This window comes from Lontra canadensis, unplaced genomic scaffold (assembly GCF_010015895.1).
Source record: "Lontra canadensis isolate GAN:19392208 unplaced genomic scaffold, GSC_riverotter_1.0 scaffold24, whole genome shotgun sequence".
Taxonomy (NCBI): domain Eukaryota; kingdom Metazoa; phylum Chordata; class Mammalia; order Carnivora; family Mustelidae; genus Lontra; species Lontra canadensis.
This window is the reverse complement of record NW_022631018.1, coordinates 18041345-18058474: the sequence shown is the minus strand read 5'-3', so window position 1 is coordinate 18058474 and position 17130 is coordinate 18041345. Positions and strand designations below refer to the sequence as shown.

Genomic DNA, 17130 nt, shown 5'->3' with positions numbered 1-17130 from the left:
ATTTATTACATCCATGAAACAAAGTTCCTTGAAGGGAGGGGAAACATCCTTATTCACTGTAGTATTTTTTACTCAGCACTTAGCAGACCCTCAAAACATGCTCATTAAACAAATGAAACAAATCATTTACATAGCAGTCCACAGGAAAGGTGGGCTTCTTTCTTCATACAGTACTTTACCGTTGGATGTAGATTTGGTATTTTGGCATTCCTTCTCCATTATTTGCAATGGAATTTTTTTTAAGTTTCAGGTGTACAATTTACAGATTCAACACTTACAACACTCAGTGCTCCTCACAAGTGCACTCCTTAATCCCCAACACTTATTTTTTAACCCATCCCTCTATCCCCTCCCCTCTGGTAACCATCAGTTCTTTTCTCTATAGAGTTAAGCGTCTGTTTCTTGGTTTGCCTTTTTTCCCCTCTACGATCATTTGTTTCTCAAAATCCACATATGAGTGAAATCATATGGTATTTGTCTTTCTTTGGCTTATTTCACTGGCATAATACTTTCTAGCTCCAACCATGTCATTGTGAATAGTGGTATTTCATTCTTTCTTAGGGCTAATATTCCATTGTGTGTGTGTGTGTGTGTGTGTGTGTGTGTGTGTAAGCAGACATTTACTGACCACCTTGTACAGCAGTATGGGCATCCTAAAGTTGGCAACTGAGGAAAAGATAGGTCCTGAACTCAAACAGCAACAATTAAAAGCTCTAAGTGCTGTAAGAGAACACAAAGAAAATGCCCCTGAAGATGGCGCAGGAACCACTTTCAACCAGGATTGCCAGGAGTATCCCCCGCACGCATAGTCTCCTTGAAGGGTAGTTAATACCTCAGATTTGCTGCCAGAAGAATTTTGGCGGGGGAAAGGAATTTGAATTTTACTAATATGGTTTGGAAGTTGATTAGCTCTCAAGAGAAAGAACAGCTATTCTTTTAAAGTAAATTCCTGGGACCTATTGCTTTGGTTTATCTGACATGTGTACCTCCAAAGTGTAACATTTCCTATAAAATTTTAAAAATAACAAGTTTTAGAACACAGGATTAAATTCAGATGGCACAAGATTTAGGCACCTAAATCTGTGGATCAAATTATAATTTTAGTCCTTTCCTTCACTTCCTCAGCCAACCCTATTATTGTCATGCTAATTTCCCCCCCCAGGGAAGAAAAGAGGCAGGGGGTGGGTGGGAGGGAGGGGCAGAGAGAGAAAGAATCTTAAACAGGCTCCCCACCCAACATGGGAACCTAAGGTAGGACTTGATCTCACAACCCTGAGATCATGACCTAAGCCAAAAATCAAGAGTGGGAACACAACCGACTGTGCCACCCAGGTGCCCTTCTGTCATGCTCATTTTGAAGAAAGATACGTGTTCAAAGTTTGGATGTAAGATTTTTTAAAAAATCTGCCAATAGAAAATGTAATATAAACTTACATTGTGTGAGCTGTTTCTTATTCAAAGATCTGTTACCAAAAATAGATGAAAAGGAAGTATAAGACAGTGCCATATATAAGAAAGTCTTCGGAGTCAGTTAACAGTTTCTCCTGAATATGACCTGAATCTCTGAGCTTGTGTGTGTGTGTGTTTGTGTGTATGTGTGTAAAATGGAGGTAATCTCCTTCCTCAGAGTGGTTGTAAGGACTTCACAAGAGGATATATATGTCCATAAAGTAGGTACTCATTAAGGTTCCAACATTTCATAACGGGAAGAAAGAGATTAACACCTTATTTAAAAACCCTTTCCTTTCAATACCTTTATTGTAGAGGGAAAGATTATCAAAATATTCCTAAAAGCACAACTCTGAAATGCCAGTTTTGTTCTTAAAGGACTCAAAACTTTAATGGTGTTCACATCATACAGTCAGGAAGTAGAACCACCCCTCGGAAAAGAAGGAAAAAAAATAAAGCAAAAATGCCAAGATCTTCTCCAGCCACAATTATTTTTACTATGAAACAGAAATTCCTTACAAATTAGTTTTTACAGTGGTGACACTTATCACTGATGTGATCTGTTTAATATGACTGTAGTCAGAAGGGAAGTTGGGCCTGTTATTTTTCCAGAAATTGAAAAAGTACCATCATTAAGATAAGGAAGAAAAAGATTTGTATCCATCTTTTTGGGACATGTAAGGCGAGAGTGCAGTCTCACAGTTGGTGAATCTGTGGATATTGCTGGAGGAATTGGAGATGCTCTCTAGCAAGCGGGTAATCCCTCTTCCCCGAACACTGCTGTTTTGGCCAGAAATTCTCACCCCAGATGGATAGTCACCTAAGGACATTGGAAATACAAGAAGAGAAATGTGGCAATTTTAAGGTTTTATTATATAGAGATCCCTTGACTGACTCTTATTCCACTGTAGACCTTTCATGAACAGGACAGAGATTCTTAGGAAAAGATGCTCAGAGTAAAGGCAATAGGTTGAACTAAGAATATTTTTGTTTTAGCCGCAAAAACCTTAGTTGAAGTTCTTCAGGCACCACTTGAAAGTTCATGTCCCTAGGTTTTAAATTTTCCTGTTTGCCCAAAGACATCACAAAATTATAAAACTGTAACTGCTACTGGACGCCTGAGTGGCTCAGTTGGTTGAGCGACTGGCTTCAGCTCAGGCCATGATCCTGGAGTCCTGTGATCAAGTCCTGCATCAGGCTCCCTGCTGAGTGGGGAGGCTGCTTCTCCCTCGGACCCTCCCCACTTCTCATCCTCTCTCTCAAATAAATAAAATCTTAAAAAAAAAAACACCAAAATTATAACTGCTACAAGAATAACATGCTTTATTTTAAACGCCTTGAACAAAAGTCTGGAGGCCAAGTTAAATTATGTTAAAGTGATACAAAAATGTACATATCCAAATTGTTTCAGGTGCTAAAAATGCCAAGTTAAGCTCTCAATTCAACAAGATCCTGTATCTTAAAACTAATTTAGAGCATCTGTTTAAGTACCATACTGTACCCTACACTTGCTGAGGCTCATTCTTAGGAAACAGAAGATGCTTACCAGTGGGTGTGTTTGGTCTTTGTTCCTGATTAGAAGGGCTGAAATGAGAAAATCCTGGACTCCCAACCTTTAGCTTCTATGAGTAACAAAGAAAAATATAAGGGGAGAAAGTTTTATTTCTTATCAATCTTATATCTTATATCTTTCTTATCATCTACTTCAATTTCAAAGTATGCTTTATAAAATACCAATTAACACCCATTTTTCCAATGTGTAATCAACTTTTGAAGAGTACTGCTGTACAGAGAAGCAGAAGGCAGTGTTTGGAGGGGAATTACAGGATCAGGAGAGGATTATTTTTAAAGATGAGACTGTAGCATGTTTCCTGATAAGAAGGATTCAGAACGGAGAGAAACCCTGATGATGTAAGAAAGAGAAGTAAATCGTTGGAGCCGTATCTTTGAGCAGGTGAGAGAGTAAGATCTATAACATAAACTGAAGGTCTTAGAAGGAGCACAGACAATTCATGCATTAAAACAGGAGTCAAAGCAGAGTACGTGGTAGATGCAGTGGTTGGCAAACGTAGCATATCTCTTCTGACTGCTTCTGTTTCCTCAGAGAAGAGGAGGCAAGGGCATCAGGTATGTCAAACACAGATTGAAGCAACGCTAGGAGACTGGGAGAAATGGACAATGGACAGTGTTCCACTAACAGCTCACTTGAAGTTGGCAGTAATATTTAACAAGACCAGTCAGTATAGACAGTTTCTTTTCAGCCTCATTTAGCTACAGGAGTATAGGAATAGAGCAAGTGAAGAGTTAGAGTTAATCAGGGTTAGTGTTTGTCAACCAACTATCAATTGTCTCAGTTTTGGGGGTTTCCTTTTCATTGTTTTATGAACCATTTTTAAATAACAAGTTTATTTATTACCTACTATGTTCCAAGGCAGAGTTCTTGGCATTTTCATATACAGTTGCATTTAATCCTACAACTGCTAGCCCTTATTACTGTTCTTGTTTTACAGATAAGGAATCAGCACAGAAAGTTCAAGTAATTTGCATAAAGTCACACAGCCCCTATGGAGCAGGCCTTAAATCCAATTCAGGAATTCTGACTCCAGAGTCTATACTCTCAGCTGCTGTGCTGTTGTAGTGGACAGAAGTCTACCAGTAAACTGCAAGCACGGAAGCTGCTAGGGAAATTAGATAGCTTTTAATCAAACCCTGAATCAGGTCTCATACATTTTAGAGGTAAATATTTTAAATGTTTATATTATCTACATTCAGATTTTAATTTCTGGAATGAATTCTGGATATGATTTGTATAAAGACTAATTGCTAATGTTAACTTTCTTAAAACGTCATTAAATATAGTAGAAAATACACCAGGAAGGAATAAGATTTATGCAACTGGGTCCCACTGGATTAAGAAGCGTGTGACATCCCAGGGGTGCCTGGGCTTCCGTCAGTTGAGCAGCCAAGCAGCTGGCAGACTCTTGATTTCAGCTCAGGTTAAGATTTCAGAATCCTGGGATGGAGGCGGGCCCATCCTGGTCTTACTCTGTGCTCAGCCGGGTAGCTGCTCCCTCTCCCTCTGCCCCCTCCATGTGCTCTTTCTCTCAAATAAAAAAAAAAAATCTTTTTAAAAAAATGTTTGACATTCCATAAAAGATCTTAAAAAATGTTTTAGAAAAAAGAACGGAAGTCCCGATCTTTAGCTGCTGCTGAGCAGGAGCGCACTGAGCAGCGCAGGTAAAGTGATCAGTAGCTCTGAAAAGTCAGTTCTTTACCTGGTAACGCCCTGCATCCAATACAACCATTTTGGGTGTCACACTGTTGCTGGCCTGATAATCCTGAAGCGGTACATGAGTCTCCGTAAGCTGGATTCCAAAGAGAGTGGCTAGAGAATTACTGATGCAGTACCTTCAAAAGGAAATAAAAGCTCATTATCAGAACCTGATCTAATTCATTCTAAAATGATTCCTATTTTAACAATTTCTAATATAAAGAAAAAGCATGTAAGATATACAGTTCTAAATTGGGGAAAAAAGAAATTGAGAGATTTGGAGAAGACCTGGGGCTGGGTAGCATACATACCATAAACCGGCCATTACTGGGAAGCAATACTCTGAGTACCACATAAAATTTCAGATTCATTACAAGGGAATAGGATTAAAAGTAAAGATTACCAGAATTCTCAAATGTTTAAGGCAGGTAAAGGGCATAAACAGAAATTAGGCTACAACTTTAAAGCACTTGTTTATCTCAGAACCGACTGTAACCAGCATGTGAAGGGACCACCAAAGCACCCAAAGATCTGAGGCTCCAGGTACTTTCACTACAAAAAAGAGAAAAGTGTCTACATTTTTTGAGCACTTTAAGAAGGAAATGTTGTTCATGATATTAGGGAATTTCATGTCCTACAAGGAAAATTTTCACTAAGTGCTTCTGAAGGTTCACCCAAATTACTCAGGTGGGAACTATACCAAGCAAGTATGACATGGACAGAATAAAAGTAACATGAAGTTAAAAAACAAACAAACAAAAAACCCCCCTGAAAAAACAAAAAACAAACAAACAAAAAAAACCCACAGGAAACCAACCCTGTCTTAGAAGGGAATTACAGAAATAGAGGTCAACAGTATTTAACCCTGTTTGCAGAGGCAACAGCAAGCAAAATGGCAGAGCACTCAATGCAGAAGAGAGCATTTCCACAAAATGCCTTTCTCCAACTTACGCAATTTTCTTGCAAACAGCTAAAGCACAGAAGAGAATATCATTTTCTTCATGCCACTTGCACCTGTATGGAAAAAGGATTTAATATCCTCAATGGCAGTAGCACTGCTTAAAGATTTTTATATGCCAGATTTCTAACTTCCCTAGTTAAAATCATTTAAGAAAAATTGACACTGTTACTCAAAAATTAAGGTTTTTCATTTAACAAACAAAAAATGGATTTTTAGAAAAGATTTTTTTTAAATGTTATCTCCTCTGATGCAAATTCATGATGCTATGCAAACCATACATAATTGGAACAGATAAATTCTACCTTGAAATAAAATGAGCATCTTAACACAGAGAGACACATTAACAACTACAGTTAATGTCAAGTTGAGGGACAACTGTTTACTGGTGCACACTATTTACCAGGTACTGTTCTTGGCACCAGGGATGCAGTATTGAATGAAACATGGGCTCATGGATGTGGAGCCTAGTTTTAAAAAAGAGGAAGAAGAAGAAGGAGGAAGGAGGAAGGGGAAGGAAAAAGAGTGAAACACAAACTCTTGCCCACACAAAACCTACTTTCTAGTAAGGAAGACAGATCAAAAAAGATGTAGGTATAATACACAGTAAATTAGATAAAGACAAGTCCTGAGGAGGAAAAAAATGTGAAATGTTGGAGAGGTGACATTTTATTTTTATTTTATTTTATTTTTTTAAGATTTTATTTATTTATTTGACAGAGAGAGATCACAAGTAGATGGAGAGGCAGGCAGAGAGAGAGAGAGAGAGGGAAGCAGGCTCCCTGCTGAGCAGAGAACCCGATGCGGGACTCGATCCCAGGACCCTGAGATCATGACCTGAGCCAAAGGCAGTGGCTTAACCCACTGAGCCACCCAGGAGCCCCGAGAGGTGACATTTTAGATAAGGCAGCCAGGAGAGGGACCACTGAGAAGCTGATGTTTGCGGGGGGGGGGGGCGGGCTCTCAGAAGGTTAATAATTGAGAGGAACAAACAAATAGCATATTTTTCAATGAAAATCAGTATAAACCTATATCTTTTCACCGAGTACAGTGTATTGAGACTCAGAGGAATAGTACCCGCATAATTCAAAGCTTGCCAGAACTTAGCAAGAATCATTTAAAATTACATACTTGTTAAAACTAAGTGTAAAAAATCAGTTATCTACACTTAAATTATTTAACCGAATGGAAGACTACCTAAATATAAGATTAAGAATTTCTCTCACTGCTTTTCTAAAAAGTGATGCAGTAAATAGGATTCATAAAACTCTAACTCTACAATGAAGCTCAGGTTGACACGAAGCCTACGTTCTTACATACGCACACAGAATCAGGTAATAGTTAAAATTCCAGTTAATTTGGCTCCTTTTCCAGAACTTAAACCCCAAGTTTAGTACCTCATATACACATTTCCATTGCAGATCATATTTGAAATAAACGCAACTGAAAACCCAACAATGTATTCCAGAATTAAAAACAAACCCAATAACAAAGCTATGGAAATCTGATCCCAGGGAAAAATGCTTCCAAACCTACAGATAAACTGTTAAAAATGACATTGTTGTCATCTGTTTTTACTTAATTTTTAATTTAAATTCCAGTTAGTTAACTTAGAGTGTAACATTAGTTTTGGGTGTACAATTTAGTGATTAAAAAGTTGCATACATCACCCTGCACTCATCACAAGTGCACACCTCAATCCCCATCACCTAGTTCACCCATACCACCATCCCCCTCCCCCTAGTAACCATCAGTTTGTTCTCTATAGTTGAGAGTCTTTTTCTTGGTTTGCCTCTCTCTTTTCCCCCCTACAATCATTTGCTTCTTAAATTCCACATATGATGAAATCATATGATATTGGTCTTTCTCTGACATTTCTTCTTGATTCTCTTCCCGAAAATCATCCCACCAATCCCCCTAAAAATAGGAGTGTATTTTCTAGTAAAGGAAGATTCATTCTAAAAATTTGTCAAAAATCAAAACTGCTTTGTACACTTTGTTAAGCTATTAATATTCACTTTGGAGCTTCAAATCTAGTTCTAGCTTTGACACATCTTAGATGGACTTCTTTTATGAAATTCTACTCTAAAGTCATAAGGTCACAAGTGAGTCAGGTCTTTTGGGTAATTCTGTCTAACACTATATCTCATTCACTCAAATCATGTCTAAAGGCCTCGACACTCCTCTTTGCTTATCTGAAAAGGTCTCAATGATCTCCTTTCCTCCTGTTTCAGGGTTAAGATTCCTCCTCCTCTTCAAGGATAGCCCAGCCTTTACCTTGCTCAGAGCCACTATCACCTGGCAACTACACAGTCTCTATACTCTAGTTAAATGGAGTCTCTAGTTTCTCTTCAAGGTTCTGTTCTTTCAGTCCTTTGAGTCACTGTTCAGGCCATTTCCTTCTCTTAGAAGGTCCTCCTTTCAACCTAAATCTCCATTCATAGAAATTCTATTCATCTTTCCAGGAGAACCATATACCCCATAAAGTATTTCATATATTTCCAGCCCTTACACTGAAGTGATTTCTCCCTGATGTATCAGCATCTTTTGAAATGCTTTTAAGAGTTATCAGAAATTATCATAGACAAACTCCAGCATCTTTATTGCTCTTGCTAGACAGGGGGCACGGAGGGCTAGGACAATCATGCCACTCTTTCCCATATTTCCCACAAAACCTAGTCTCAGGCCTTATGTACAAGAGCTGCCCCAATACTGGTTAAGAATAAACTCAATAAATTGGGCTAAGAAAAAACGATTCTAAAGGGACATCAAAATATGAAGTTGCACCCTTTAAAACTATAATTCTGGTGCTTCTGATTTAAAGATGCATAAATTTATCTCCTCTTGCTCCCAAGACTCCACCAAATGACAGTCAAAGAAAAAAAACAGTAGCAGTCCACAACAAAGGGAAAAGAGAAAGAGGCCTCCATGGAAGAGAGTTTAACAAATGTGTGGGATACAGAAAGTAAGTGAAGGAATGGTAACCAAGGAGGCTAGACAAAGGAAGTCACAGCCTTCAGTCCTCACAGACCCAGCCACACAAGAGATCTGCCTACCGGAAGTCAAAAGAGGCTGTGAACCCACGCGCATGTCCCTGGCCAGAGAGCAGAGGTAAGACAGGAAACTGAACTACTTCTGAACAAAGAATGGTCAATTCCCTGATGCTGTACAAAGAAGTGAACTGTTTGTAGGAGAACCCGGGAGCGAGAATGGGTGCTGGTACCTTAAGGCAAAACCCTCAATATCGTGGCATTCAGGATTCTCACTTACCATCCAGCTCCCTCATCTGCTTTCCCTATAGTAAAGCCCAACTAGTTGATTATCCCCAGAATACAGAGCACTTAAGTCAGCTTTGTAGCCCAACTTCTAAGCATGAACATAACCAAGGACAATCAGACATTTAAAGAAAGCATACAAGACAGAAACACCACAACTCACAAACCAAAAGAATGAGACAATCCAGAGAACAAAAGCAAACAAACATCCCTGCCCTACCATGTACCCCAATGAGATCTGTGAAATTACTGCATCTATGATCCTAGTTTTCTTCCTCATATCTTCAACCCAAACCGCACTGATGGCGGCTCTGACAATATGTAACATGCCGTAACTGCCGGCTGAGGGGCTGAGACCGCCACAAGTCAGTCTCTGCCCAGTTTTAAAATGTCAGAGCTTTGGGCGCCTGGGTGGCTCAGTGGGTTGAGCCGCTGCCTTCAGCTCGGGTCATGATCTCAGGGTCCTGGGATCGAGTCCCACATCGGGCTCTCTGCTCGGCGGGGAGCCTGCTTCCCTCTCTCTCTCTCTGCCTGCCTCTCCATCTACTTGTGATCTCTGTCGGATAAATAAATAAAATCTTTAAAAAAATAAAATAAAATAAAATAAAATGTCAGAGCTTACAGGACTCTGTGCTGGGTCTCTTTTCGCCCTCTGCCAAGTGACCTCGTCGATATGATGTAAGATCCATTAAAGGAGAAGCCTGGTCTCTCTTCATTGTATTTTCAGTGCTGAGAACAGTGCCTGGCACCTTGTGAAATGAATGCTGGCATTATCCAAACCTCTCCACTGAGCTCTAGGCCAGGACCACCAGCTGCCTGCTTGTTATTTCTAGATCTTACCTCACAAGGGCCTCAAAAAACATTCTAAACTTGCTCCTCTCTTTCCTCCCTGTCTACTAACCTAAGCATGGTCTTTATTTCTTTTCAATCTCCCCTCCTATATGCAGTCCACCAGCAAGGTCCACTGGTTTTTACCCAGATGAAATCTACTTACTTCTCTCCATTTCTACTGTCACTCCCCTGCAAGCCATTTCTTGCCTAGACTAGAGAGAGAGTCTAATAGTTATAGACTGTACTTCCTTTTTTGCCCTTTCTCAATATAGCCATTAAAAACTCAGGAGATCTTTTAGAAACTTAATCAAATTCTGTTAATTGCCTGCTTGATAAAATTCCTTCCTGTACCCCCTAAATACAGAGAACTGATAGTTGCCAAAGGGGAAGAGGGGGTGGGATGGGGAAAATAATTCCTTCCTGCAACTAAGAAGGCTCATGGTATTTATGGTCCTTGCTTATTTCTCCAACCTCACCTTGTGTTGTCTCCCCTCTGCTCACTCCCTTCCAGTCACAATGACTTAATTTCCAGTGAACACCAAGCTTTCACCTCCAGGCTTTTACACCTCTCTACCCAGGATGCTATTCCATTTTCCCATGGCCGCATCACGCTCTTGCTTCAGATCTCAGTTTTAATTTTACATTCTCAAAAAAAAAGGTTTTCTTGACTACTCTAGAAAGTAGTCTTTCCACACACTCTTCTCTGCTAAAGGAGGAGCAATATCCTGTTGATTTCCTTCTTAGCACTAATCACAAGCTAAAATCACCATTTTGTCATTTACTCCAAGTTTTCTTTACCATTAAAATGTAATTAGCTTCAGGGCACCTGGGTGGCTCACCTGGTTAAAGGACTTTCTTCAACTCAGGTCATGACCCAGGAGTCATGGAGTCCCAGGATCTAGTCCCGCATCAGGCTCCCTGCTCCGTGGGGAGTCTACTTTTCCCTCTGATCTTACCCCCTCTTGGTGCACTCTCTCTCTCTCAAATAAATAAAATCTTAAAAAAAAAAATTTAGCTTCATGAAGGCACTGTGCCTGGGACAGAGGAGATGCTCAATAAATACTGGCAGATTAAAAGCTGCCTTGGGACACCTGGGTGGCTCAGTGGGTTAAAGCCTCTGCCTTCGGCTCAGGTCATGATCCCAGGGTACTGGGATAGAGCCCCGCATCGGGCTCTCTGCTCAGCAGGGAGCCTGCTTCCCTCTCTCTCTGCCTGCCTCTCTGCCTACTTGTGATCTCTATCTGTCAAATAAAAAAAAAATAAAAATCTTAAAAAAAAAAGCTGCCTTATTTCATCCATAGGTCATACACAATTATGACAAGAAGCAACAAGGAGATGGCAAATCTATAAAATCTGTAAATATTCTAGCTTTCAAAATACCAGGATAGTCATCAATAGCCTGTTTAAGATTCTGATTCTCACTTTGTCTAACTATTCTCAATTTCACCAATACCTATCCTTTTCACCTATTTCTCCTAAAGCTACAGACAAAAAATTATTACAAACTTTAATGTAAAAGCAGAAGTTTAAGACAAGTGTTTGAAATGAGACCCGTTTGCTTATATTAACCGATTCCAACAGTTCCTGTTGGCTACTAAACCAATCTCTCTTCTGAAACGCTATATATTGGAATCTTACACTAGGAAGCTCAGAAAAAGGCAAATCTATCCTATTCGAAACAATTTACTACCAAGGTGCTTTACAGTGCTATGTAATTGTTTCATCATGAACAAAACCCAAGACACAGCCCTTAATGGCTTACACCAAAGCTACTCTTGTCACAGCCTGTACTTACTCAACTGAGCTCAACAATATTTCTTCAATTTTAAAACTTTTTTTCGCATCTTAACTTAAATTGGAATGCATCTTACAATTGAAGGTATTTTACAATTGCTATTGGTTAGTCTAGAATTAGTTGCATTACCTGAACATGTACAAATTTGGTTGTTCTTGATAAAAAACTATAACTCAGTTTAGTCAATAAACCATTTGAAGATTATTTGAGAAAGTATTGATTTGTCTCTGAACACTTTCTGCTGACATTATCTGATAAGATCAAGAAAGAATCAAAACCCACAGAAAAGGTGTTTGTCAGTGGCAGAAGAAGTATTTTAATAGACCGGCATATAAATACATACAACATTATGTAGGTTTCATTTTAATTCATACAATTCACTTTCGTTGTAGAATACTGACTCAGTCTCTTTTTTCTCCTAATAATCATACATTTTATCCATCCCCTAAAATTGTTTTTCATTTTTTTAATTGAAGCATAGTTGACACACAATGTTGTTAGTTTCCGGTGTACAACATAGTGATTCCACAAATCTATACATTACACTATGTTGACAAGAGCAACTACCATCTGTCATCAGACAACACTATTAACATACTATTGACTATATTCCCTAGGCTATATAATTTTTTTCTTTTTCAGGATTTTATTTATTTATTTGACACCCAGGGAGGTGAGGGAAACACATGCATACACAAGCTGGGAGAAAAGCAGCAGCAGATTCCCCACTGAGCAGGGAGCCCGACATGGGGCTCGATCCCAGGACCCTGAGGTCACGACCTGAGCCAAAGGCAGACGCTTAATCAACTTAGTCGTCCAGGCTCCCTTATACTTACCATCCCCAAAACTTAGTCATCCCCTAACCAGAAACCTGCACCTCCTGCTCCTCTTCACCCATTTTGCCCACTTCCCCGCCCTCCTCTCCGGCAACCATCACTTTGTTCTCTGTATTTATGAGCCTGTTTCCGCTTCTGTTCTGTTTTTTAGATTTCCCGTGTTGAGTGGAATGCTATCGGGTTTGTCTTTCTCTGACCTCGTTCACTGAGCATAACACCCTGTAGATCCATCCATGTTTTGCAATCGGCAATATCTCAATCTTTTTTATGGTCAAGCAATGTTCTAGTGTGTGTCTGTGTGTGTGTTCACAACACACACATACGACATCTTTTTTATCCATTCATCTATGTATGGACGTTTGGGTTATTTCCGTATCTTGACTATTGTAAATAATGCAATAAACACAGGGGTGTATATATATATCTCTTTTCCAATTAGGTGTTTTCATTTTCCTTGGCTAAATACCCAGTAATGGAATTACTGGATCATACGGTATTTCTATTTTTAATTTTTTGAGGAACTTCAAACTGTTCTCCACAGAGGCTGCACCAATTTACATTCCCACCAAAGATAAACAAGGGGAAAAAACCTCCTGATTTCTGAAGGAGTAACTTCTTAACTTCACACCTGAGACTTTATATGGCTTTTAGGGGGAGTGGAGTCCACAAAATACTGTGGGGGAGGGGAGATGGAAGGGAAATGCAGAGTCTAAGATTAAATTATAATCATTCCAAAATGAGAAGATCTATTCAAAATCTTGATAGTTCAGAGCAAAGAGACTTAAAATTGCCTGTAAATCTCTAGGAGGCCATGTGGAAGGGAGGGAGGGAGAAGAGTCATTTAGAAACTCTTTGGAGGGGTAAAAAGGAAAAGGAAAGGGGAAAAATTCAGGATTTTTCAGGGCAAAAGAAAACAAAGAAAAATGGGAAGCCCCACAGTCACACCCCTGCCACCCTGAAGTATTCAAAGAAACCAGTTTGCTACACTGACAGAAGAGGGAGCACTTAAACTATGAATCTCACCCCTCCCCAGATCACCAGCCCTGTCCAAGACATACAAAGGAACAACATACCTTCATCTACAGGAAGCTACCACAGGAAGAAAACTGAAAATAAGCCTCAAAACACTCTAACTGGTAACTCCTCCCCTTACCTTCTTCCCTTCACCTGCCAAAAAACCATAAAGGGAAAACTGTGTGTTGAATTAAATATCCTCAAACAAGAATTTTAAGAAATGAAAACATGCCTTGAATGAGAAATTCCAAAACTAAAATCAGCAATAAAAAGAAATAAGAGTTGATAAAACTCTGGAAATAAAAATTATATCAGAAAAGAACTAAATTAACATACACATGCTGGACTCCCTTCAGAAGAGAAATTAAATAAAACAGAACTAATATTAAACTACCATCAAAGACAAATTTCCAGAAATAAGACCTGATTCTGCATACTGAAAGGGCTCACCAAACAGTTGAGAAAACAGCCTGCAATAATATACTCAGAAAAATACCCTAATAAAACCATTAGACTTTAAAGATGAAAAAACATTCTTAAGGTCTCCAGGCAAAAAGATCAAATAACTTAAAAGGCCAAAAGAATTAAATGAGCAAACTTATTAAAAGCAGCACACAAAGACATACAACAATACAGCTGTATTTTCCAGAAACTCAAGGAAATAAAGGTCAAATAAAAAGTTTTCAATAGACAAGAACACAGGGACTGCTGGTTCCCAAGAGCCCTAATCAATCTACCAGATCAAGATTCAGCAAATTTTTTTTCTGTAAAGGCACCAAATACCACAGTAAACAGCTTAAAACTACAGAGATGTAATGAAACATAAAAACACAATAGTGGGGCTCCTGGGTGGCTCAGTGGGTTAAAGCCTCTGCCTTCAGCTAAGGTCATAATCCCAGAGTCCTGGGATCGAGCCCCACATCAAGCTCTCTGCTCGGCGGGGAGCCTGCTTCCTCCTCTCTCTCTGCCGGCCTCTCTGCCTACGTGTGATCTCTGTCTGTCAAATAAAATCTTAAAAACACACACACAAGATAGTTACAACAAACTTTTAATGCACCATTCTCATCACATGACAGATCAAGTAGACCTAAATCAAGCAACTAAGACAATTTTTTAAAGTAACTGCAGAGTCTGTGTCTCTTTCTCTCCTTCACCTGTTTAGCCCATCTCCTCCCCCACCTCCCCTTTGGCAACTAACAGTTTGTCCTTTGTCGTTGAGAGTCTGCTTGGTTTTTTGTTTGTCTGTTTTGGTTTTCAGTGTCCATATTTCTGTGACATCATGGTCTCGGCCTCTCTGACCTATTTCACTGAGCATAATACTCTCTAGGTCTACCCATGTTGCCTTAAACGGCAACATTTCCTTTCGGTGGCTCGGCAGTGTTCTCCATGCTCGCGCACGGGCATCAATATGCTTGATCCAGTCATTCGTTAAGGACCATGTGGATTGCTTCCATACCCTTGCTATTATTCTAAACGTGTATTTAGGGGCGCGTCTATCTTTCGAATGAGCGTTTTCATTTTCTTTGGATAGATATCAAGTAATGGAATTAAGTGGATCTTGTAGTATTTCTATTTTTTAATGTTTTGAGGAGCCGCCATACCATTTTCCACAGCAGTTGCACCAATTTACATTCCCACAAGTGGTGCACAAGGGTTCCCTTTTCTCCACATCCTCACCAACTCCGGTCTTTCTTAAGAGATAAAACAACTTAAACCACACAATCAAAGTAGACTTCATGGATAATAAAAATACCCTTACAATATTCTTCTCACACACCCACAGATCATTCACAAAAATTGATTATTAAGTTAGCAAAAAACTGCAAAACTTTCATAAAGTAGAACAAAACTGATCACAATGCAAAGACACTAGAATTTACTAACAAAAAACAGAAAGTCCTTTACCTCTGGATATTTAAAAGCCTCATATTAACTTATGAGTTAAAACTACAGAATTTTTTTTAAATGACAAAATACTGTATATATCAATCTAGGAGATGCACTGAAAGCAGTGATTAGAAGAAAACTGACTCAACTAAACACAAGATAATACAAGCAGAAATTAATGAGAGAATTTTTAAAAATCTACATCTAATGAAATCCTGTTGTTTAAAAAAAAAAAAAAAGGAAGAGAGAGACAGAGAGAGACCATAAACTAGCTTTATTTAAGGGGAAAAAAAGGCACAAGTATACAAGAATAACCACTGAAACAGAAGGAATTTTAACAATTATAAGAGACTAACTTTGCAGACTTTTAAGCAAATTTAGAAGCATATATAAAATGTACACTCTCCTTGAGAAATACAGATTACCAATATCGATCCCATTAAAGTTAGAAAGCCTAATCAAACAGACTTTCATAGATGAAACAGAGAAAGTTGTCAAAGAACTGCCCCCCCAACAATTTCTCCAGTCCCAGATATGCACAACTTGTGTGAGAAAATTTTGAAAGTCCTGAAAGACTCAAAAGTAGATTTGAGAAATGGAAACACATCTCTTATCTTTGGATAGAATTCAACATTATAAACATTTCAATTCTCCCCAATTTATAAATTTAATGCAATCTAAGGAGTTTTAATGGAGTTGGATTGAAGTGAAATGATACTGCTGACTATACTTTTTTGTTTAAACACATTAAAAAGGTAAGAGAATCAACAAGGATCGGGGAAAAACAGAAATGGAATGAAACAAGAAAATGGACTGAACCATGTTTCAAAGGAATAATTCAACCACACTGAAGAGGGAAGAACCAACCCAAATAACTTTTGAACAAAGTGTTTTGACTATCTGCCTTCAGACTAAGAAACAACTGAAAGCAAATTCTGAACTATTATTTTTTCTTTACAGGGTATCACTTAACAATTCTCTGATTTTTAATTAACATATTCTAGGATTGAACAAACAAGAAAGAATATTGAGTGCCAGGTTTTTCTCTCAGAGAAGGGAAATACAAAAATAGAAAAATGGAAAACTAGAAAACAGTATGTGTTGAACTGGAATTATAGGTACTTAGTATGAACTCATGGTGAGACAGACTTAAAAGTGTGTGTGGAGGCTGTGTATATACGTAGCTCTCTCCACTAAGGGGAACTAGAATGAGTACACCTAACACCCACGTCCTATCTTCTAAATACTGTCCTCCGTTTAAAGGAACCAGGGCTCCATGCAGAAATGGGTAATCCAAAACTGAAGCATGGAAAGCAAGGATGAACCTGGAACATATTAAGCCAGAAAGCAAAGAAGCATTCAGAGAACAATGAAGAAATGTCAAAAGGACACAGAAACCACTGCTCTGAAGGGATATCCACTGGGCATAAAATCAAACTGAGCATAAAAAATAAGTTGATAATAACAGATAACAGATTATAAATTGATAATAACAGATTACAGCCCATTTATAGGATTCCAAATAGGAATCCATGAGTCCATACTCATAAATTATTTTTTAAAAATAAAAGCTCTCTTGGGGTGTCTGGGTGGCTCTGTCGGTTGAGCAGCCGACTCTTGGTTCCGGCTCAGATCATGATCTCCGTCCTAGGATCAAGCCTTGTGTTGGGTTTCCTGCTCAGAGGAGAGTGTGACTGAGGATTCCCTCTCCACCCCTCTCTCTCTGTCTAAATAAATAAATCTTAAGAAATAAAAGCAAAGCTCTTCCTTACAGTAGAATGCCAACTAACAAACGTAAAATGAACTACATTAGA

The 17130-nt window shown here is 38.8% G+C and overlaps 1 protein-coding gene across 1 annotated transcript in view; it reads right to left on the bottom strand.

The window, feature by feature from the left end:
- Nucleotides 1-1804: 1804 nt before the first annotated feature.
- MAEL (maelstrom spermatogenic transposon silencer) overlaps nt 1805-17130 on the bottom strand; it is a 37585-nt gene continuing 22259 nt past the window's right edge. The window contains exons 9-12 of the mRNA XM_032862957.1: nt 5672-5734; nt 4725-4857; nt 2996-3071; nt 1805-2269 (exon numbers count right to left, since the gene is read on the bottom strand). Of these exons, the coding sequence (XP_032718848.1) occupies nt 2082-2269; nt 2996-3071; nt 4725-4857; nt 5672-5734 (460 nt within the window). The 3' untranslated portion in view covers nt 1805-2081. The remainder of the gene's footprint in view (nt 2270-2995; nt 3072-4724; nt 4858-5671; nt 5735-17130) is intronic.